The 24,903-nt window shown below is 42.1% G+C and overlaps 1 protein-coding gene across 1 annotated transcript in view; it reads right to left on the bottom strand.

The window, feature by feature from the left end:
• The window catches only part of LOC113498283, a 183,786-nt gene extending 168,384 nt beyond the window's left edge, over nt 1–15,402 (bottom strand). Inside the window, exon 1 of the mRNA XM_026878238.1 lies at nt 15,083–15,402. Within this exon, the coding sequence (XP_026734039.1) occupies nt 15,083–15,140 (58 nt within the window). The 5' untranslated portion in view covers nt 15,141–15,402. The remainder of the gene's footprint in view (nt 1–15,082) is intronic.
• Between the last annotated feature and the right edge of the window lie 9,501 nt (nt 15,403–24,903).

Here is a 24,903-nt window from a genome sequence, read left to right as displayed (position 1 = left end):
TATTTTCAATATAAACAAAGAATCAGAAAGTGATATGATCAGACTCACATAGTGGATGGAGCGAATAGAAATAAACTTTTAATAAAAAGAGTCTTCAGACCAGCGAGAGAACATCTAGAATGTTCCACTAATCTTAATACCAATATTGATCTCGTTAACTCATTCGAGTGGAGCGAGAGTTATATTTAGAAATACTTCGCTCCAGAGAATTATCGTAAAAGAAAATCAACGAACATTGCGCGCTGTAATGAGCTCTGCTCTCACTGTTGAGGGCGGCCAACTGATAGCGACAACTATTATGACTTAGGTGTTAAATAATCATATTTAAAACTTTCCGTGAAAACTATTCAATTACAGAAGTATTCAAAAGTGCTTAATATAAAATGTCCCGTAACACGAAATAACGAAAATGTTATAATTTAGCGCTACCTTTATCAGTCAACTACAAAGTATGAAAGTAAATCAAACTGTGAACGGTTGAAACCTTTACTAAAAGCTTTTAATTTGACAATAACTCCGACACTCACGGCTGGTTACCGCATGAACCCGCCGCTACTCGCGTCACACATACCCGCGCTGCAACAGGTGCGAGCGGCCGCGCCTGGCTGCATGCCGGCTGCACTGCATCTGATCGGTATCAGGGACCCGCCGATGTAAACACTAACATTCACGGCTTCTAACAGTGTAATTAAGGGCTTAGAGTAACATGGAAAAAATATATTGTATGTATTAGTTTGCACTACTTTCATGTCTTCACACAACAGGTACCTACTACAAACAAATGATTTTTCTAGCCCTGAAGGATTTGTATGAAAGGTGGATTGAAAGGATTTGTATATATTTGGTGATTCCTCCAAATATTGATAAAAACAAATACGCGTGTAGCACGTCACGTGACTCTCGTCACTCTGCTTTCGTATTCGGCTCATCTCTGCCGGTGACAGCTCTCCTATTAGCTGTCAATGTGCATGGCTGTGTGAGTCTGTGTATGTGTGTGTGTGCGTGTGTGCGTGCCACACGTGATTCGGAACACGATCTCAGGTTTGTTTGGGGGGTTTTGACAGATGTAATAATGTATTGATTATGATATTACGTTGCTCTTTTAAGTATTTGGATTCAACGTTCTCGGTTCAGATGTAGGGATAGCTTCAAGGGCTCTGCAACGTTGTTAAGTATTTGTAATGAAATGTCACATTTCATTAAATTTCGTATTTGATAGGTTGTCCAATAAGGATAGAGGACAGCGGCCAGAGACGCGTGATAGAAATGGCGGATTATGTTTAGATTTCTTATTTGCATTTTATTGACTTAAAAAAGACTTGTTGAAATGATATAATTGAGGAGGCGATATCAGTGAACTTTAATGTCGTTTTATAAGGATATTCTTTGTATTTTCAGAGAAAAAAAAATGTGGTTTATTTCGCAACTCCTCAATAATAAAATATCCTTATATATGTATTTATGAACACAACAGCAGAATGTGTTCTTCTTGTTCCTCTGTGACTCCATCTTGTATTTTTGCTCCAAGTTGGTTCGTCATTAAAGCACGTCTATTCCACGACGTCGCTACCCTCCAGGTCCAGGACAGTCCAGTGTCTCTTAGATTTTTGAAGATGCTATTATACGTCACGCCTATTGTATTTGATACTTAAAAAACATCCTGAAAGGTAACTTTGGTTTGAATAGGTAACTAAAACTGTAATAGAACTTAGTAGTGCACGTAACACACTCGGTTAAAACTAAGTTAGCCAAGTTTTTATGAGCAAACAAGCGAGGGAGCATTAATCATTAACATATCATAACTTGAAGTTAGCCGGCCGACACTCTCCCAGCGCGCCCCCTCCGCAGCACCCCCCCCCCCGCCTCCACCCCCCACCCACCCCCCTCGCGGCCACTTTGCACGAGTTTCTCGTGTACCAGGAGAACATAGGTGATTTGTAGCTCTTTATACTCTAAATTTTGGTGTTACAGAACAGGTTCCCTAGGTAAACTAACTCTAATTTCATAACAGTGAAGACTTCATCCGTGAAGCACTGAGCGCGAGCTACCAGGCGCGCATAATGCAGTAAGAGATTAGTTTAATTTGTGCGCGGGTTGTTAGCGTTCCTCAATGTGTTAAGTCATTCGGCGCGTGTCAATCTCTAAGCTTGATGTACGACTATCGATTTGGGATTTTCTCAAATAGAAAAGAGATACGAGAGTATTGAGAGTATCTACCGCTCTCACATGAATGAGGGTTTATAATACGCGGCGAATATAAAATGTATTCGTATCCGGGAGCCAGACAGACCTGCTTCATAAAATATGAAGTTCTCTGAAAGCTCGACTCCTTTCATCGAGCCCCACAATGGCTGTAATAACAATGTTACTGTATACGATATGTTTAACTCGGTTATGTCTAACCTAACCCTGGATATGTACTCGCCTATATTTTTAGAACTCTCCAAAATGTTAACAGCGCTTGGTGATTCAATATTTAAACGTCCAACATGCAATATTCCTAAACCTAACAACCTTTGTTCCTATTTCATGTAAAAAGAGTAAACTTAAACGTCTAATTACATTTAATTGAAAACACACAAGTAAACAAACCTTAAAGAATTCCAAGCTCTCTAACCAGCAGTGTTAAAGTCTCGTCTGCTAAAGACTTAACAACAGTATCATCAGGACAACAAACAGCCAACAACACGGCTTACAGAACTAAGTGCAGTGAACTTGTCTGCGTCAGTTACATTACAACTGGCTCCGACTAAATAGATGTGAACACAGACTTCGCGACTGTTAGACATGTACCCGATGGCATCCGACACAGTATATACAACACTAACGTATCATATAACTACATGTACGTATGTGCTACATGATCAGCATCACGTGTGATCGCTCCGGCGCGGTCTCGACGCGACTCTGACGTCATAATTGCATGTCAGCGAACACATCGCGACAGTTCGCAGCCAACCCGATACACATCAACATTCTTCAATATTATTACAAATAGACTTATTTAAAGTAGATAAAGTAACAGTATGTTACACAGAAATGTCGCGAGCTTCAATAAATGTCAGTGAACATTTAAACGAACGCGATTTCACTTGCGTTCGGGTAGAGCTATTACAGTAGTGTAACGGAAAGTTTGACTTGTTGTACAAATATGAACTGATTATAATATTTATTTAATAACACAGTTATAACACGGTTATAACTTTCCTTATGTAACAGGAGTACTCGTGTTGGAGATATAAAGTACATCGAGCGTTATGATCCCATCTCGTTATCAAGTGCTGACGTGCGCACGGCGCGGGACTCGAACTGGCAACAATACATAGAGCTCGTTCACATATTTATCAAGATTAGTACACGAGCACACGTCAGTTCTCTCCAAGCAAGGTCTTTGCGCCCAAAAAGTATGCCCTTCATATGATTATTTTACCAGCACGGATATTATAAAACTCTGAGAGAAAACAAATTACTAAGTACCTATGTCGTTATTCTATGATAAGTGACGCCGTGCTCGACGTCACGTATTCATCCTAAAACATAATTGTGAAACAAACTAATGAGAAGATCCAAGTTCATATGGAGTTACATCCAATGTAGGCAAGTTACAAAGTAATAACAGAAGTTACCGCCACATAACACATGGAACAAAAGGGACCTAACCAAGTTACCTGCGCTTTGCTGACGACTGTTGTGAGCAGCGTCTTGTAGGCATGGGAACAGGTATTGAAGGGAACTAGGGCGTGCTAGGGCAGGGGGGAGAGGAGAGGGCGGGGGGGGGGTGCGAGTCATGGGGAAGACTACGTAACAGGCGATATAAATAAGTTTTTGTAGTTTATCCGACAGCTGATCTGGTAATGGATTGAGTGCAGTGAGCCAGACATGAGCCAGTCTTCACTTAGTAGGTTAACATCAAGGGATGGGCTGTTTTTCGATGATAATGTACACACTAGCTGATACATAAACTCAGAGTCGTGTTCAAGTTTCATAAGCTTGTAGTATTTATTAGAATGTTTACAACTATGCGAGAGTCACTTTGTAGCCGTAAAAGACTGCCTTCGTCCAACTTAAATTAATCGTAGATCCTAGTAATAACAATAGATCCTAGTAAAAGATTTCGCTATTTGTCTATGGAAAACATTCCAAGTGCCAAATAAGTCTTAAAGACTTTCTGCTCATATGTATGCGCCCCTCATTCCTCCGTATAATATATTTGCGTGTACTTCTTCAGAGCTAACCTGAGCGATGTAAATAAAACTGCCATCAACAAACAAATGAGCGTCGCGCCCTCCGCAGTGCTGCCGCCCGCCGCGCGCCGCCCGCCCTACACCCAGACTACAGCCTCTTATGTAGTGCGAGGACTTGACGCTGTCCCACTGCCAAATGATACAGATCTCACTCTCAAGATATATGGCTTTAGTTGCTAATTAAATTGTAGGTGTACCTTGAAACCTATAAACCCTGGATGGTATTGGCACTTTGTAATCAGTTTCACATTAGTAATTACGGTATTAAAACAATCAACAATCATATCCCATTATATTACACATTGGATTTTCTTTGCATCTGTTACATAAGTTCGTTACCTGATTATGAGGAGTAAGCAAAATTGTAAAACAAATAAAACGATCAAGCATGATCCTTATTTAGCAGCAACAGTTAGAATCCGTTCAAATTGTTCGGGAGCTTACTGCCAACGGCTAAAAGAAAGACTTAACCGTTCAGGTAAATTCTCTTTATACCGAAGCGAATCAGAAAAACCCAATCCCAAGTTTATATGAGGGGGATTAGGTGCAGAGCTTGTAAGTTTTCACTAGAGGGACCTTTTTATGTGGTCCCGGCCGATAACACCGGGACACTGCGGGAGTGCGGGGCCGCGGGGGCGCGGGTGGGGGGGGGCAGACGCCATAATAATCTTTAGCTCGTAAAACGAGGATCTTTGGCGGAACCCGAACAACGAAGTTCAGAAGAAGTTTACGGTTTGGGAATTAAATTATGATACGTTTACCGGACTTATAATTTTGTTAATAACTGTAAATCTTGGTATTAAACGTACCTCTTCGGATATGAATACAAACATCAAATATAAATGAGTATATTCCGCAGCGACTTGTCGGCTCTGCGATACATCCGGATAATGTCCGTGTGTCATGAGTCCCGGGCTACATCGCTACACTCATTGTTACTCAGATGTGATTTATATCCGGGTCTCCGCTCAATCGACACCCGATTAATGTTTTTATCGGATCCGACTAATTCCCGAGCGCAAACATTCACGCTGCCACCAAAGTAAATTTGTTTTTGAGTATCCAACATCAATCAAAACATGAAGCTCTGTCGAATCCACGAATAAACGAATAATCGGTTCTCGCGTTTTCAAGGTCAACCTCTACCGTTGTTTTCTAGACTTCTACTTCAACTGTTACTTTCAGTGTGAATTCTATATGGAAAAGGTTATGAGAACAATTCAATGGCGTACCTGACGTCATACGGTGTTCTGTCGCGTGCGACACTACTCTATCAGATAAGGTCGGAGGAGGACCCGGGGACGATCGCTTGCGAAGTAAATTGAAATATCGTAATAATGGAAGTCCGATGTCAGCTTATCTCTTATACATCTGTACAAGTTTACGTGTTTAGAAGCTTTCATAAAAATTGGAGCCACTGAGCCAGGTCGGCTCCCTTCGCCTTAATAATTCATTGAGTGTAGTTCGGGAGCCCACATTAGCGGGAACTATTCTCGAGCCGCGCTCCACCCACATGTACTACACTCACAGACGGAATTTTATAAATATATAAATACGTAAACAGACCAAATGGATTTTCTATAGAAAAGAAATTGGGTCGCCTTTTACTAAATCATTTTCTGATTGTTTACACTTTCAGGATCAAAGTTTAACCAACAGAATATATCCCAGCCACTAACACTTCCAGCGAACGAAAATAAATATTTGAGTTTCACTTATTAATTTCTTGAAACAATAAAAACGTGAAGTGTAGTCAGCCTCGATAATGATGTGGCACAATTTTGAAAATAACTTTAACGAGCTAAAAGTTTCAATTTCTTGATGAAATTATGATTTTTCCAAAATTTCAAGCACCGTAGTAGAAATACAAGTAAAACAAATGAGTTGAAGTAGCGCGGGGCGCGGGGAGGTGGGGAGGTGGGGGGTGGGGGAGACGGGGGGGGTGAGGGGCTCTCCGCTTTCCCTCACCATCAAACTTTATGCAATAATTGTCGCGAACAATTATTTAAATAAATTGAACAAGTGTTGTTTGAAAACAAAAGGTAGAACCGGTCGGGTGTTGAGCTCTGAGAGGAAGACAAATTAAGTGGCCGGTGGGATTGACGGAATTATGTATTAAACATTCAAAGGGAAAATTATTGTGAGATTGTTCTAGAAGATTAAAGGAGCTTAGGAAGCTGAGCGAGTTGATACAAGTCTCGGCTAGATTAATGATGGCGAGTAGATGTGAGTGAGGACATGCTGCTGGTGGCCGGGGGTCAGGGGTCCGGGGTCGGGGGTCGGGGTTCGGGGCTCGGGGTTCAACTGCACCTGTTGCATTATTAACGAACACCCCCGCGTGTGCTTAGCTGCAGGTTAGCGAGATCCCGGCGGCGCGCTTAATTAACTAATACCCACAGTTAGCACTCATTCACTCATTACTTATAGTCAGAGCCGCTAGCTTATAACCAATGAATGAACACATCGAGTAACCCATTAAGTAGTTTGTCTAATTGATTGGTAATAGCATATTTCTGCGGTTTCGAAGTAATTACTGTTCCAATACGTTTTACGATCGCACCATTAGTTGAGCGTCTAATTAGCAACAAGCACTAACTGCGGTAACGACGGACACTAAACCGTGTCCAGTGTTGAGGCGCGCGTGTCTCGCTACTCGACATGAGCTGTTACCACACAACGGCCGGCTGTTATTGACCGACACCAAATAAAGGAGGATGTTTATGTCGCGTTTACGATCTCACACAATGTTTATAGCCTCGTCTGAGAGCTGCTGTAAGGGGTGCTGCGGCGCTGAGTCCACTACTACAGATATCAGGGTGAAGTATGTGAGCTCTGAGGGTCTCTTGAATGTGTGGACAATGTTCCGATTGTGATACAAGTTTAGTATCGCTATTATTATTTTGATAATAGAATTTCAGATTAAACTTCGGCTTAACCCGGCCGGTAGGAGTAGTTAGTTACTGACATAAAACAATAGCATATTTCTAGATTACATTTTGAGCGAAGTTGTGCGTAAGACCAAGTACCTCCTTATTTTATTCTCTTTATATTTTTCTCGACTTGCTGCAGTGTGGTTACTCTACTAAATAAATTCGTTCGCTGAATGTTTCGCTCGGACTCATAAACTTTCTTTATTTAAATAAAAAGGACGAAGCAATTTAAATTCAGATGAAAAGTCTTAAGATGAAACCAAATAAGCTGTGTGAGCGGCGGCGGCGCGGCGTCGGCTTCCAGTAATAGCGGCCGGAATACGATTCCCGGCGAGTACTTCGTGTACGGTAAACTCTGCTGTTACGATACACTCACTAACTGCCAGTTAAAAATAATGAGGGATTTAATGAGGCCTAATAATGTGCGCCTGACTAATGTCCCGAGTGATGATGTGCGCCATGCTCCCACTGTAACCACTCGACAAATTACTTGATATTTAATTATACTGATCGCTTTTGTCTGAGTTGGAATTAATAGTAGACATATTATACCACAGGAACGTTTTGATTTCCGAAGGACCGCGCTTTCATCATGTATGAAGAACTCTTAATTTGAAATATTGATAATATTTCCGGAAGATGTGGACAGAGTCTGTTGTACTGTTGCGCCCACTCAGTGTCATTCGAAATATCATGCTATACAGTTTCTAACCGACTACAACTAATGTGATTGTATTTTTGAAACGACATTATTTAACTTGGAATGCTTTATGGAGTTATTCTACCCATGAGACTGGCTGTTGGTCCACCGCCGCTGGTTGTTAGTCGACACTAGCTAGCTTAAAAAAATGACATGTAAAAGTGATAACGTCTATCCTATTTGCAGAATATATTACTTTATTTCATTTCACCGCTGCCCGGAAGCTGTGCGTTTATTATACAGGGAACTTTGCCTTTGTGTGTTGCTAGGCTCAGATACTAAAGTCAATCTTAGTGAGTAACACTTTATATTGCAGAGCATTGCAATCGTCAATACTATGTCGGAGATTGTTCCACAAGTGTAGAAGTAAGTGTTCCCTCGTCTCCAGCGCGGACTGCGCCGCCGGGACTCATGCTCCAGCTGAGAGCCAAGGTACAGGAACTGGACAGTAACACTGGTTTTAGCAACTTAGTGTAAGATATAATAGTGCTTTGCCTGAATACCTTGCTTAGATTTCACATCCATGCAGGGCAGCCACCCTTACCCAACCAGATACAAAGTATGATTTGACGGAACATAATATTTATACTGACTATATCGGTAATATTGGGGAAGATGTTTTCTACATCAGGCTAGGTGATGGCAATATAAAAGTAATGGCTAACTTTCTGGAACGTTCAGAATTCATAAATGTGAACCTCAGTACGCCATACGAGTATGTATCAGTGTACAGATTTATTAAGTTGACCTTCTGCGTACTTTACGGAATAAAGTGGTACTTAGTGGTATCACCACGGTGCAGCTGCAGTGCGGCCGCGCCCGAGCAGTCGCCGAGAGACAGTCTCACAGCACACTCCTAACAAATACGTTGACAAATTATATTTATTAATGAAAAGGAGCGCTATCCTAACAATAAGTAGAAACAGACATGTCTCTAACCTAGCAATAGTGGCGGGATGGATTAGGTTAACGAGTCCGTGGATGTTTGTCTGCCAAATTAGTAGGAAGTTTTCTTAACTATATTTCATGCTTTGTCCAAGATGGCTTCCACTGAATAGCGGTGTAACACATTTTTTTTTGTAAATAAAAAGATTTAACTACTAGAATAGTAGTATGTCGAAGTATACAGCTTTTGAGATTTTGTTAGCGAAAAATTTACATAAAACATGTTAAGTATATTTATGTTTTGTGATAGATGTAAACGTCAGTAGATATTTTTACTGTCAGCATTTATTCCACCTATTGAGAGGCAAGAAAGAACAAGCACAATAAAGTGCTGCGGCGCCGACACGCGCGGGAGCCGCGGTGACGGGCGCGCACACATGCACGTGACAGTTATGTGCGACACACACACTTACACAAGTATGATGTGATACTCAGTAAAGCAGTCTCGTTTAATCGAACGCGAATCTATTTAAAATTTAATAGTTAAAAAGTGATCGTGTGGTGAGCATCTGCTCTCCCGCAATACGCGTCGTCATGCATCCATTCCTCCGTTATTTCCCGCCTTGCTGCGCTCCGCTCCGCACCGCTCTGCAGCCAGCGCTAGCCTATCCTCCGTCCCTGTCTGTCCCAGCGTCTGAAGCGGCTCTGATCAATCGAGACGCTCCCGAGGACACAAAGCTTTCTAGAATTATTCATGTGGACGAGCTCTAGCCATATTCATGTAAATCATATTCAACAACCTTGTGTTCGTAATTGTTACATAGAATTGGTTCGACTACTCTCAATCTTGAAGCTATTCCAACTCAATACATAAAATGTTATTGAGATCTAGACGTGTGACGTGTGTAACTATGAAATGTCAATACATCAACCCAAAATCCTTCAAGCGTCTTCTAATGTTCTCCTTTCGAGGCTGCTTGCTCGTACCATCCTGTAGATCTGTAAGATGGACACACAAGAGAATACTATCTTTGTGTTCAAACAATGATCACACTAATGCTTGTCATAAGCGTGTAGTGAACACACGTCACGTCGCGGACAGTGGTCACCAGGCAGGTGTCCTGAGCCGCGCTCCGTGCAGACACAGTGTAACAACCTCGACATATGTGTGTGTTCTACAAACACTGCCCTCTTGCCCCGGGCGGGTACCTGCTCGCCGTATATAACGCGGAGGTCACTGCAGCTCCAATTTTATGAGTTTAGCGAACATTTGGCCAGTAATGGTCATAGCGGGCAGGTGGTCGCGAACACTCGCACTCCTAGCTAACATAGTTTATGGCAGCACCTTCTGTACGTTATGTGCTCACCTACTAACATCGAACACTTTACATAACACTCCTAATAAAACCTATCGAAGACATTATTTTAATATTATTCTTGACTTTAGTGATCTTTATTCTGGACTCTAACATGCATAGGTTTGCCAAATATTTATCTTTATGTAAAATACGTGTATACTAGTTATACTTCTCTCACCAAGAGTTTAAATTAAATGAATTCTCAGTATAAAAGTGTATAATTACTGTCTAATATACCCCAAGTGAAAGCTATTAGCTCGGCACACACTCACAAGAAAGCACTCGTCAGTCAGCAAGATCACCTCTCGACACCCACAGCTTCATGTACCTCTTAACTGATAACCATTGTCTTATAACTCCTGACGCGTTTAACGACAACACGCACCATAACATACCTAAAGAGAAAATACATGTTTATATATTATGAAGCGTGTATAGACATGATAAGGTGACAATGCTCCCGGACGCATTGATAAAGCGCGCACACTAGCCGCGCCGGGTCGTGACTGTGGGCCCTGCTAGTGGGCCCTGCTGCGGCCCTGCCTCGGAACCGTCGTTAACCGACGGGAAATAATTGGGGATGTCGTAACAGAAGTTATCGGTGACGTAAGCAGTCACCGTCCCTTCTAGATATTTGTATAGTTTAGGTTTCTATGGGGTGTATATAAAACGCGTGTTATTACAAATACTAATACTTTGTTGGTTACACTACCTAACTAACGGTTAGCGTGGTGAGAACTACAAGGGGACTACATATGAACAACTATGAAAACGAACTCACAAATAGTCAGTCACACAAGTTGTATAGTAAGCAGGTACCACGAGTGCGGACGCCCGGCACTAGTCGAGGTGTTGTCATGTCATCACCTATGGACCAGTCGAGTAGTTTGCGACCTCTATCTGACGTGCTGACATTTTCTGCGTATTTCTCGCGTCATATCTGTTGATGTGTGACGCGGGGGTCCTTTTATGGTGCCCCTAAATCCCTTCGCGGACGAGCAGTGCGGGAGGAGGGGGAGCGGGAGGGGGGCTCGCGGTCAGTTTATGGGCTTAACGCGTTATGTAAATTCGAGGCATTAATTGTGAAGGGCCAAATTGATATGATACTCGCTTCGGAACGAATATAAATACTTGCGAAAACAACGCGGCTTTTTAAATAAGTACTAAAACAAACAATAACACCATATATTGAAATGAAACGACTTTTACGGATTTTATCGCGGCGTGTTCTTCCGCATTCAGCATGTTCGGCGACTGCAGACTTCTTCGCCTTCGACATCACGACACAGTGAGCTCATACTGCGTAGGTCGGACCATAAATAGTCAATTAAAAATATGAAGGTAGAACGAGCAACATCTTCTGTCAAGACGAACACCATCTCAGTCTGCCCGTGACCATGATACCTGCAAAGGTGTCGAAACGTCGGGAACTAAAACCAAAAATTAAACCGCGATAAAATCCGTAAAAGTCGTTTCATTTCAATGTCTAACATTAGCGTAAACCTAAGAAAACACCTTATATTTCCAGTATTTTTTTACATCGCCAGTTAAACTCTATGAAACCAATTTAAAATGAAGAATTAAATAAAATCGAATTAACGTGACGGTTTCTAGTGTCATATACCATCGTCACACACAGTGCGTGAAGGACGACTGTATTCGACTGCAAGTAGTGTAGTTAGTGTATAGTAGTGTAGGTAGTGCATCGCCGTATTTGGCAGCCAATAACAGTCATAACGTGTGATCTCAGATAATTATCACTAATATCTAGTTATGGTCTGCACGCGGGTGGAGGGGGGTGGGGGGGGGTTAGGGACCGTTTAGTTTATTGATAACGGATCTATGTGTGGATATTATAATTAGCTACACCATTATGGCAGTGTTAGTTTAGTGCCTTAGCTAACTGGCGACATCGTATTGCATGTGCTTCATAAAGTATCCTCAAGTTAAACTGGTCTCCAAGTGCCCTCTGTACATATTGTACCTAGCATTTAATCTGTACTATTTCGTGTTTGTTAGATAGGTTTTAAGAAGCTTTGGCAGAAAACAAAACGACTTACTTCAAATACGCTATTTGTAAATTTCCGTTAAATAGGTGATATGCCAACGCCATCGTTTGCAATTAATAGTTACATTATGTGATTGTTATGGAATTATCTACAGTACGAGCGTTCATTTTCATTGTTTTGAGTGCAAATAATTTACACAAATGAAATCAAAGAACATACACAAAGTGAAATTATAAAAAATGACTAAAAGCCATGAGGAGCCGACATCTTAGTCCAGTAGTGTTGTGTGCGCGGCGACAGCTGCAGACAACAACTGAACTTTACTCGTTACAATATCACTGTGTAATTAACTTTCATTCCCACCCACGACTACACACTAAGTTCAACTCAACATATTCAAACAGACTGAATAAAAGACCACACATTATGGCGACATATTAGTATGTACTCCATGAATACACTCTTACACCACACGAGTCTAAGACAATTGATATAAACATCTCTTTAAACCGCGTCACGTAAAACGCTATTTTTTTATAAACGTATTATAATGTGAAAAACCGCGCTCCTCTAAACGTCCTGCAACTCCGCTCCGCTCTACTTTCAATTAAAAGAGTTCTCAAAAGTTTTATTTGTTTGTAAGTGCAGCACTTCAGATTCTGCGCAGCTTCGTGCTGTAAGTCGGGATCTGGAACAGTTTAGCTTGACCGCTGTAGGTGTAAGGGGCCGTACCATCACAGGTTAAAGTAATAAATAACCTTACACGTGTAAAAGAGACGTCACTCTAGCCGTGTAGAGTGCTGTCCCGCTTCTATACCTGCCACAGTCTTAGCTGAGGAGGTGGCGGTAGTCCTCTCGAGTACTTAGCATTCTGTGAGGCGCGCCGCGTCCAACAAAACAGTTTTATTTTACAACGACTCGAAGTATTTCGTGATGTGAGCGGCCGCAGAGTGCCTCATAATAGTCTTTATATCAAATTAATAAAATCATAACGGAATGTTTGTATGCTCTACTTTCTCTGGCTCCAGCAACTGCAAAGTTGATGTGGTTTAGTGTTCTAGTACTGTTACTGTTGTTGAGGAGGATATTTGTATACCAAACATTAATATGAATAATATAAAATAGGCGGCACAGGACAAAAGATGAGAGTATTTATGAAATAAAATGTTGTATTCTTTTGAGGCCGATAGCCAAGCGCGTGGAATGGAATAATAAGCGTAGTTGTGTGCAGACAACATTTACAAGTTTGCCGAGGTCTCGATAATTACTGACTACTTACGATATTACTCACTTGAGGCTTCTACTTGGACAAAAGACATTTATTTTTAATTCGGTACATGGCAACGTGATCTGGTTTAACAGGACGTTTTAAATTATCAAACATTATAATAATTATTATTTTGGCATTCTGATTCAATTCAATAGTCTAACTTTGCCTTTTTCACTAAATAACAAGAACTGTTTCGTAGTCCGGTTCCCAACGGTTTCCTATGATTCGAAGTAGTCGGCAGTGAGCTCAGTTCCTTTTCCTAACATATCTTCTTATGAACTCACAAGTTCAACTAGTAAACACCTGTCCACAAAGTAGCAGTAAATGAGTTAATTGTAACACACAAGTAAAGTCGGTCTCGTGTCGGCATTCGTTCAATTAATCAGAATAAGGAGAGCCGGTTCGGTTTGCCGGATATCACAAGCTTAGCAATCTTAGCAAAGTGTGACGCGATCCGGATAAATACGAGTTTCATTTAATTACGAGCGACGAACTTGTTTAATATGAGCGCGTACACTCCGCTACGTGGGAGGAGAGGCTCATCGACGCACTCGTCGTGTTTGTGAGACAATACACCATCATATACATCGGGAAAAATGTTACATAGTCTATAAGCTTATTATTGCAGAAATATAAAAAAATCTACATATTATTATGCTTCGGTGCTGTTTCCGTTTTTTTTTTAAATAATAATATCTCAATGATTATTATTAAGAACGCGTGGTGATATCGAGTCAAACGCTATTCCATACGTCATTGTCGGTTTATGCATTTAAAAGTAAGAGTATGATAAAGAAAGTGATGCACAAATAATGTTTGTTGACACTGCACGTACTCGCGGCAGTCGCGGCAGTCGCGGCGGTGTTTACGAGGAGGCAATACGCACAAGCCTTTTGATGGATTACTCGCTTACGCTTTTACAGAAGATACTGACACCAAACCTGCTCATGAAGTTAAGTGAACGATCCTCTGAATTGACAATTCAACTGTTTGTTCTGCAAAAAAGTTTTAAACAAGTCTCGTTCAAGTATCAACACGTTGTGTGAAGGTTTTTACTAAAATGAAACTTAAATAACTCTAACATATTGTATTTGAAAGTAAAAACACATTTCTCGAGAACTTCTCCAACAAATAAAAATCAAACAAAGCATGAACTCAGTAGTAATTACGTTGTATTACATACCGTTACCGTAATTAATATTAAATCAACTTCAACCTAAAACAACCGGTTTAATTAAAAGTGTGGTGAGCGCACATTAACTGAGCCCTTTGTGCTCCGCCAGCCGACAGAGGGCGCTTCACACGCAAACCCGGAAATAACACTCTGGTACAATACCTCACTTCCGGATACAAGTTACGGTGGTCGCAGGCTCTTCGTGACAAATAAAATAAATAACGCATTTTAATTATGATATCTGATAGGCGAAACTAACTCTGCCAACCGCTTGACAAGTAATGAGTAAACAAATGTTAACGAAGTAATTACTTGATCTAAACAAGTCGTACGTCGTAATCGCTGAGCCATAAACTTGTTCAGCAAGATAGCAACCTGTCTGGAGCTAGATTTAATTTACATAATTAATCAAAACACAACAAAGTGAGATCTAATTAACGAACTCGCGCGCTATCACGACTGTTCGCTCACACACACACACACACACACACACGCGCGCGCGCGGTACCTACCGTCCAGCAGGAACAGCAGTCGGAAGATGAGGTGACAAATCCTTTTCATCTTGATCATTTGTAACACTTACAGAACTAGTCGTCCAGACTACTGGACATTAAACTACACGAGTATTGTCAACTACCGAGGAATGCGGGAACACTATTATTATATTAATTCACAAACTTTTCTCTTAACTCGAAATAAACTTCTATAGCAATAGTTAAGTAGCAAATCGCGTTGTGTCCGATCCCGACTAGCGAGCGCCGCGTCTATGTGGCGGGCATCGTAGCGCCGTAGCAGCGTAGCGTGCGCTCCGTGCGCCGTCCTCTCGGCTACTGAGGCTTACGTCCGCTACGCCGTAGAGAGCCGCTATGAGATTGCTCATTATGCCGGAGTGAGTCAGCCGACGTATTCACTACATTATTTCGTTTAATAAAGTTCCCGCGTCGTGTATGCAGATGCGTTTACATAATGTTATGGAATTTTAGAGAGTTTGTAGTACACGAGCCTCTGGAAAATTAAACGCACGCCAAGTGGCGACACGCCACGCACCGCCGGATTAAAACAGGATCACAGTAATCAAATTTATTTGAATGTGAGAACTCGTGAATTATTGAATCAGTAAGACGTCTCATGACGCGCGACACAGACACCAGTGCGAGCCGCGTTATCTGCGCTCTCCGGCGCCGGAACAAAGAAATACGAGTTTAACATTGTAAACGACGTCCCGCAGGCAATCATCTGTACAGCGTCTGTTAGGTCCAGACCTACAATTATCAGATTAGAAAAAAGATGATTCACGTTCCAGGCCGAGCCGGGGCGAAGGGGTAAGTAAGGGCGCAGGGGGAGGGGGTGACCTCGAGATAAAAACCTAGCTTATCAGAGGAACAAAAACGGTCGTTAGCCGCAAACGTCCACAAGACGTATTGTTTGAGGCGCCGCAATTAATACTAAATACCGATATAGTTAGCCGGCCGCTACTACAAGAGATGTGTTGCAGGTGTCCAGGTCTCCGCGACCCACCATAACTGCGACATATCCCGAGTAACGATAGCCTATAACGACACCTATTCCTCCTTTTATCTTATTGCAATCGCTTATCCAAAACGTTAACGTATCTATTTACTATAACGTTTAGGTGTTTGTCTAAGACATCAGATTAGTCCACTAGATGGATGTAATCGCCTAAAAATATATGAACACGATACATTCAGTTGAAATCGTGAGTGACATCACTTATCAGTATACCTTTTACGAATTGAAGAGATTCGTCTTGGTCATTTTACTGATTTAATAAAAAATACATACCTTGTATTTTTGTCAAAATGTATCCTATTACCAGCCAGAATTTAAGTTTTGAACAACTCATTTCTCACAGAGCTCTCATCAAATAAAAGAGTTTCCTGACATGTCCAGACATTTGAATTACGTAAGGTCTTCATAATAAACTGAGCGCGAAGGATTGTTTTCAAACTATTCAATTTAAAAGTGCGAAGTAATATCTGAACGGAAATTAAATACTGCATCAACAATGGAAGAAAAAGTCTTCAGACCAGCTCTAGTTGAGCTCTCCTAATATACAGCATGTTTGAAATTTGGGCTCAAGGTACATTTTATACATTTTTGGTATGAAATCTAAAAAATGCATATCGGTTCTGTAACAATTCTGCGAAGCAATACGTGCAACATGTTACGTAACACCTTTCGTTTATCGAGGTCCGTGCAACGTAACAGCAGTGAGAACAATAATCATAGTTCAGAGCGTATCGCTGTACTCGGCGCGTATCACGTTACATTGCCTTTTATTTTCTAACGGTTTAGAGTGAAATCGCATCGGCTCGCAGTCCGGCTGCTGACTGCCGATAGAACACAGCCATCAATTTGACCAAATGAAAAACTTTGGCTGGCGATATTTGTTACGCAACTGAGCCGAGTTCTGTTTCTTACATCTGTGCCTGAAGGGAAAATTAAAAAAAGATTTTCTATAATTTGAGTTGAGTTTGAGTTGTCTAAAACTTGCGAAAGTCTCTACTTCTCAGGGTATAGCCCTGGGAAGTAGAGACTTTCGCAAGTTTAGTACTCATAGTCTGACCATTCTTCGCCTTTGGGGTTCACAAACAAGGAATTAGTAGCGTTTGTCTCGGTCTTGTTTAAAGTATACGTTATTGAATTATTTATCCGCGGCCCGGACAGTGAGCGGCGCGCAACAAACTTTGTTCGAACTCTCAACTAGTAGAACTGCTGAAAAAGAGCACAATACATTAATATTCATCGCGTCGCCCTCAGCCGGCTCGCACAGCCGCCGAGCCGCGCCAGCGCAGTGCCCCACCCACAACTTTACACTCTACTTTTTTAACAACTTTACATTACGGCGCTCGCCCTAATAGATTACACTGTCCCCACTGTCTTATCGCGTGTTCTTAAGACTTTTGATCATAATAATGAGGCCGTCGCCAAAACTTCGCTTATCATTCTGTGAAATATAATTGATATGACAATTGTTCATCCAATTTTTGTTCGTGGATTCTGAGGAGACCTAGATTCTTAATGTTCAAGTGAAAACTTTGCTTCGTGGTTTATAATAATCATTAAAATGAATAACTTTGTACTTATTAAGTAACTTTGTTTCTGCTTGAAGACAAGTGTATCGTGAAGCGATGATGAATGTGTGACCGCGTGGTGTTGGCAGGTCGCGTGTCCGGCGGTGCTCCGGTGCAGCTGGTATGTTATAGCGCTGCAGGCACGTCACACGAGTGCTCACTACTGATGCTGCTAGATCTCCCGACACACTAACCATCTGTAGTGACTGTAGTAGATGTGATGAACTACTTATCTGTTACGATACCGTAGTTGTGTATTAGTTTGAATGTTATCCCTGTTAGTGCGGCTAACGTAAACGTATATAACGTAATTGAAACGTATATATTTACGTATTTTTTTCAATTTACGTAAAAATACGTAGAACGTCCGTCCGGACGTCCCTAAACTACGAAGAACCAGTTACACCGCTCTCGAAAATTGTTGAAATATATGTATACGTTTAAATTACGTTACATACGTTTACGTTTAAAGATATATGTTTAAGAAATACATATTTATGTGACCACATAAGTAGAATATAGTTATTAAATATTTTGAAGCGTAGTTTTCTGCGCGTGTGTCCGCGCTCCGTTGCAATGTTGATTAGATAAATGTTCAATTGAGCACAACATGTAACACGCTTCCACAGAACCTGAACGAATTAGATATTGGTCACAGTCCTCACAACAAACTCTTTGTAAATACATTCAGCGATTATTCCCGGAAGTCCCGCGAGAGCAGGACCCCGCTGAGACAGTATCGTTGTCTCGCTCGCGCGCCGTAAACATTTACTGAACGCGGCACAATCATTCCAACTCCCAATAGATATGTACGTTCAAGCCACACTCGCTCATAAAATTTGGGATAAACAGAAAAACACTCGGTTTTTATTTGTTTATAATACATTATTCGCATAGATCGTATCCTCTGGGCTTCACTACAAACAGCGCTGGATTTTTTATGCCTCAAACGTGACCCGACATAAGTAACTCTCATTCCACAGCTTCTAACGCGAACTGTTACGTTTACCTTTGCGATTCTATTTTTCTGAAATGAACTCAATCCATTGCGGACTCGCTTACCGTTGTTAGCGTAATGCGATGAGTCTGACGAGCGATGGATGTTGTGATAGTATTTCCATTGTATCACGGTTTGCTGCGGTGGTCAGGTGTCCATATAAACAGCTCATTACGATAAAGGCACGCGTTCGACGTATGGCAATCAAACGAGTAAACATTGATCTGCGCGGGCGACTGTACGCGTCGCGGAGTCAACACGACGCGGCCGCGTACAGCACGCCCCGCAAGTGCGCTCGTTAGCTGATTAGTTTATTGAGTTAGTGAGTCTCAATCAGTATTGTCATCTTTCGGTTATTTGCGCGGCGCGGCGGTGCTAATCGCGTTACACAGGTTTTTGTTGATACGATTATGCGGAGGTCAGCTCATTATGAGGCGGACACTGATTTAGGTAAACTCCCGAAACCCACATAGATCAGTGATTTAGATCCTGCTCGAATAATTAATGCGAGTATTGTCGGGTATGAGCAGTTAGCATGAATGACTAAACAGTAGTCCCTACTACAAAGTCTACGTGAACTAACTGATTCGTGATATGACCACTATTACTCTCAACATTAGCAGAAAGCCCACCACAAGTCCAGGTCCAACATGAACTCTACTGGATAACAATATCAGCAAGTGTAGTCTAATAAGGTGTGCTTCCTCCTCGTAAATCATGAAATATCTTGACTTCTTAAGGCTATTAAGCTCTTTGTTGATTCTCTCAAATTGTGTGTTGTTGTGTGTAGACCCGTACAGCCCCGCGCGGTGCCGGCTCACGTGGCGGCGCGGACTCTAATCATGTTTGTTTTTGTTGCTTATCCGCTTTCATTCCTTATAATGAGGTCTGCAGGCCGCGAAGAGCGAACAGGGCGGGGAGGGGCGGCTGGAAAGAGGACATGTGGATTTAGAAATGTCTTTTAAATAACTCTGATTTTGTAAAAACGTAAAGTGCAATAATGCAACACATTCTACAGGCACACTTCATTCACTATTTAGTCAGCACACCCTTGTAGCTGTACCGAGTGAGCCTCCTGTGAGCGCCTGCTGTCTGCCGCGCATGCGTGGAGCTCAAATTAATTAGCTCACGCGGCTCATTGAGATTCCTCTCGAGTTGCAACTTATTAATTACTCTTAAAATATTCCTAACTTCAAGTTATTACTTGTTTAGCGCATGCAAGTTGTACTCGCGAGAACTATTTGCATGCGACTCTAACACTCATCATAAATGCGGGGAACTGTGTTCACTGAAAGTTACTCTTTGCGGTAAGTGAGCATTAAACAACGTATCACAGGTGAATATTCGTCAGTGTTTAAACAAATTTTCAGTGCAATGGAAATACAATACAATATCCACGTCACGGCATGGCTCATTACGATCGTGTGTGACGTCACGGTACCTGTGGGGACGCCTGTCGTAACGGTCGCGTCGGATGCGTCGCGCGTGTCGCACGGGTCGGACACGCGACACACGCGTATCGAATAGCCAAGCAACAGGCTTCTTGTCCTTGTATATTTAAGGGCTCCTAGTTTCGAAAGCATTGACACCATGTTAATGGAGAAATGTAGCGTCTGATTAAACTCATTATTAAGAAGTTATTGAAAATTAACTGCTTTGGTTCAAATACAGCAGTTAATGATTGCAACTTCTAATACAATTCATATTCGCGTGACGAGCCATGCCAAGTGTCCGGGGCTGCTGGCAAAAGTCTGCGAGTAACTCTTTAAATATTATCCTTACACCCTAAAACATTAATGACACTTTGACGAAACTTTTGTCCTGCGACCCCATGGATTCTATTCGCTTTTATAATAAAAGTGTTCTGTAAACGAAATAGATACAATTTTTGAAAGAGTCGGACTACAACCCATACCTACAATAAAAAGATAAAAATAAAAGAGCGACGCGATATTACAACAATCTCTGGCAAAACGTTATTTATAGTTAACCTACTGTATCGTATCTTTACGTTAAGTTAATGTCAAATGTAATATTTTTATAAAATTATTATAAGAGCCAGAATGTGCAGACACATTCCGTAAGCGTCACACGCCGACACGATACGAGGAAGTGACACAAAGTATAGTTCCTCTAGTGATGTAGTTGAGAGGCTTGACTAGTGTCGCCGGGACGCAGGCGACAGAGGCATTTCTTACATGATTTGATTCCTTTGTTTCATGTATGAGTATGACCGATGTTGTTCAATCTGTCTCCTCCCAGCCTCCTCTCAGCCCGCGGGTGGCGCTCCGTCAATAAATGCGCTCGCAATCAGCCGCCGGTAATAGTTGCGACAAATAAAACTCAGCGCACCAATTATCGCGCTTAATCCACGTTCTCCGCACCGCTGGAGTCCACACAGCACAGCTCAGCAACGCTTAACACGTTGCTGTCTGAAACTTCAAAAACCAATTCATCATTTAAATCATATATTTGATGATTTTTTAGTTTTATACAAATGTTAGATATGGACGTAATTGTAGAGAGGTGAGATACGTATGAGAACCTGTAGACCGCTACTACCGCGCCACCGCACGCAGACAGGTTCCCGTTCTGCTTCACTCGACCTCGCTCCGCTCCGCTCGACCTCGCTCCGCTCCACTCTGCTGGGTGCGTCGCCTCCCCAAGAGACGATTATGTTGATGGATTATTGTTTATTTTATTTTAAAGCCGGGAATAAAATGCAATCAGAGCTGTCTCTCGCGCGAATAATAAAATGGAAGCCGACTTTATGGACAATTCACACTTTTCGAGAACAATCAAATTATTTAAATTTCTATCGCATTGTTGACCACACCCCGGTGTCACGTGACAATGTCCGCGGCAGGCGTCACTCCCGACTGCATTCACCTACAACAATAATATTATCTGCCAATTGTGATGCGCCACTGAACAGCATTAGCATATAGTACCTATAGTACTGCGTGCTATAGGCTTAGAATTACCTAGCACTGATGGTTCTGCGGATGAGGAGTCAAATCAGATATAAAGTAAGGATATGTTAATCAATTCAATTAGGGCTAGAAGTGAGGTCTATTACGTATGCAACCCTTACGTATTAGTATTTTTTACGCTTAATGAGTAAGGTAGTAAGGTAAGGAAGTAAAGCGACAGTAACCGCGCCGCGGCCGCGCCTCCGCCGAGCGATCGGAGAGTGTGTTACATAGTGTAACACACTGCATGAACTTGCATCCTTATCAATTATTCAATAAGTTAGTCCCGCCTCGCGCCTGACCGCTCACAATCTCTTTTGTTATTCATAAAGACTACATCTGGACGCATCGCACTCTGTTTGCTCATTCGATTGTTGGATTATTATCGATGCCCCTCGCTGCCCCCACCACGCCCCCCGCGGTCCCCTGAACCCCCGTCTATCGGATTGCTAGGATTAACACGTGTATTTTAATTTGTCGAACGTCGATTGCGCGATATCCCGCGGCAGTATCGAGAGATCGCGCCAATCGCTTATTATGTCAGAAATTTAATTAAAACAATATGCGATGCGGTGTCCACACAACAGATCGATTCGTTTTTTTCCCATTTTAGTCCCGCGTCCGTGAGAGCGATGTATCTCTACTGTTTGTGGTTATCTTCAACGCAGTCATTGTCAATCAAAGTTCTCGTCGACTGTTAAATATACGAATTTTTATTAATTCTGCTGAGGAGCATAAGCATTGGTGCTGTTCGAGGCATTACCCCGCCCCCCTCACAACAGGCGCCGAGCTCCGACAGCCGGGATTTGTGTCTCGTCCTCGGGATGTGACGCCGCGCTCTCTTCCACACAGCTCCTGTGTCTCCCGGCGTGCGCCCGAGCCACCTTCAGCCCTCACATTCATAGCCCCGAGCTGCTAATGACGACATTAAGCCGCGGGTGCCGCGATACGAACCCATTCATAGACGTAAACACTTTGCCATTCGTCTCTTTGAACATGTCTTACATATCCATGCACCCACTTCAATAAGGAATATCGCTCTTTAAAAAAATAATTACAAAAACATTCATCTCTCTGTGGGTAAACATTTCCAAAAAACCAATCGCCAAAATTGTGCTGCATAAACAAACACCGTTAAGGGCTGTGCGATATAGTTCCACCTCTCGCCGTAAACAAGTCGCGGTTATAATGGCGGCTCATATTTACAACAACCCGCACTCCCACACATACATCACCACGATAGTTTTGGTAATGCGGAATCTAACAAACTATATCTTCTTTACATTTTGGGTGGTATTTATTATGCTACGTATGCTTTGAGTGTGGGTGTGTGTAGTATTGCTTGTCATAGTGTCAAACAGCAACTGCTCGTCGCAAGTAGACACGATCGCGTATAAAGTTCGGTACAAAACGGTGTTTGTAAGCTCCCCATATATCGCTCAGTGAGAGCGTCGCCCCGCGCCCGCTGCCCAGCTCCCGCCGGTAGGCTGCGGCGCCTGATTTACGAGAGTCTCACGCGTGGCAGGTGTCCGATACTCAAATGACAACTATTCTACATCGCTGTGGTGACTTTGGAACCGAGGTCTCAAGAGCTGTGTTTAACAGTTGCCTCGGGTAAGACGACAGCTCATGAGTAGTGTGATGTGGGGTTTACCACCAGAGACCATCTGATATCCTCATATCTGTACCTATGTTGATTGTACATTGCACAATCGCCGCACGCCTCTACAGCTCGCCGCATTATGTAAGAACTTTTTATAAAGTATATTATGCAAGTTAATTTTTAAACTTTGGTACACTAAATCTCTAATAGACCCTATTTCTCTGCATCTGAGTCCTGTGAAGCAATCTTATCACGTCGCCTCCCCCCTCCCCTCCGGCACTCCTCTCGCTTTCCATTTCCCGAGCATCCATCAGCGGCGTGTTTGTCAGAACTAATTTGTTCGCAAATGTTATCAGAATCCGCGCAAACGTCCAAACATAAATATTGGTAAGAGTGTTATTAGTTACGCCGAAATGAAACGCGACTCACGCAACCCGCCGACCTGCCTGCCCGTCTGCGCGCCTGGTACCCGGTGCTCATACCCAACGTTATTTAATAAAATAATAGTTATTTTAAGTGTCATTAAGTTAGCAAGACAGTTAGCAGTTCGTTAATTACTTGTGATAGATCGCTGTGCATCCGTATTGTAACGACCATATTATTGCGATACTAATATACTAAAGGAAAAAATTAGTTTTATATATACATATTTCTGAACCTAATGACACAATAACATGACATAACCCATCAATTAACTAGTAGGTATATTATAAACATGTGGATTAACCGAGGGTGCGGGTGCGGGGGGCGCGGGCGCGCGGAGCGCGGGGCATCGACGCTAATATATTCATGAGCCATCACCACTCACAGCTGCTTTAAGATTTATTTTTATTTCCCGCGAATCAGATTACTCATTTTTATTTATCCCTCCCATCTGTCTATCTCTCCGCGTCAAAACGTTAAGACGGTAACAAACGGTAACTGCTTACATCTGGCTCAACGATGAATGTTCCTGTTGCAGGCCTCGCTAACGCCAACCTATAACATTCCTCGAACATAACGTTATAATTATTGAAACATTTGATTTTGTTCCGGTGTATTTCACTTGCTTGTTACGTGACAAACTTTAGTAGGAAACTCTCATTGGCAAGTAATAATAAGAACCCATACTGATACTTAACCTGGAAATCTACAGCAAAACTCTCCATAAAGTGGTCTGAAGGTACGAAGGAAGGTGACTGTCACTGTGTGTGATTCCACACGATAACGCGCCGTACACTACTCATTGCGACATTGAGTATCATACTTATAAAATTGTAAGCATCCACACATACTGGTACTAACTTTCTTATGTGTTCTTGTACACGGCATAACTAATTACAACAAGTTCACTTGGATTGTATATTGCCCTTGATCATCCGCATGTAACACGAACGCGCGAAGTAGCTCCATACCAAGCCCGCCGTCGTTAATTGCGAAATGTGTGTGTGTGTGTGTGTGAGTGAGTGACGTCACACTTTGTCATGTTTTTTGTTTTCACCATTTCGTGTCTAACAGTGTTCGCGCTTGTTTTTGTATTCACGGCTCAGCTAACACCGGTCACTCCCTCAACAACCGCGCATCCATCATAGCCAGAGCCGTACTTTGAAACCTGTTTTGACCCACTTGGAAGCGAAGCCTAAATTATTTTCATTCGGCCGGAAAATGTAATCAGTATTAAGATTGT

Source organism: Trichoplusia ni, chromosome 10 (assembly GCF_003590095.1).
Source record: "Trichoplusia ni isolate ovarian cell line Hi5 chromosome 10, tn1, whole genome shotgun sequence".
NCBI lineage: Eukaryota > Metazoa > Arthropoda > Insecta > Lepidoptera > Noctuidae > Trichoplusia > Trichoplusia ni.
The sequence above is the reverse complement of the archived record's forward strand: the minus strand, read 5'-3'. Positions and strand labels throughout refer to the sequence as shown.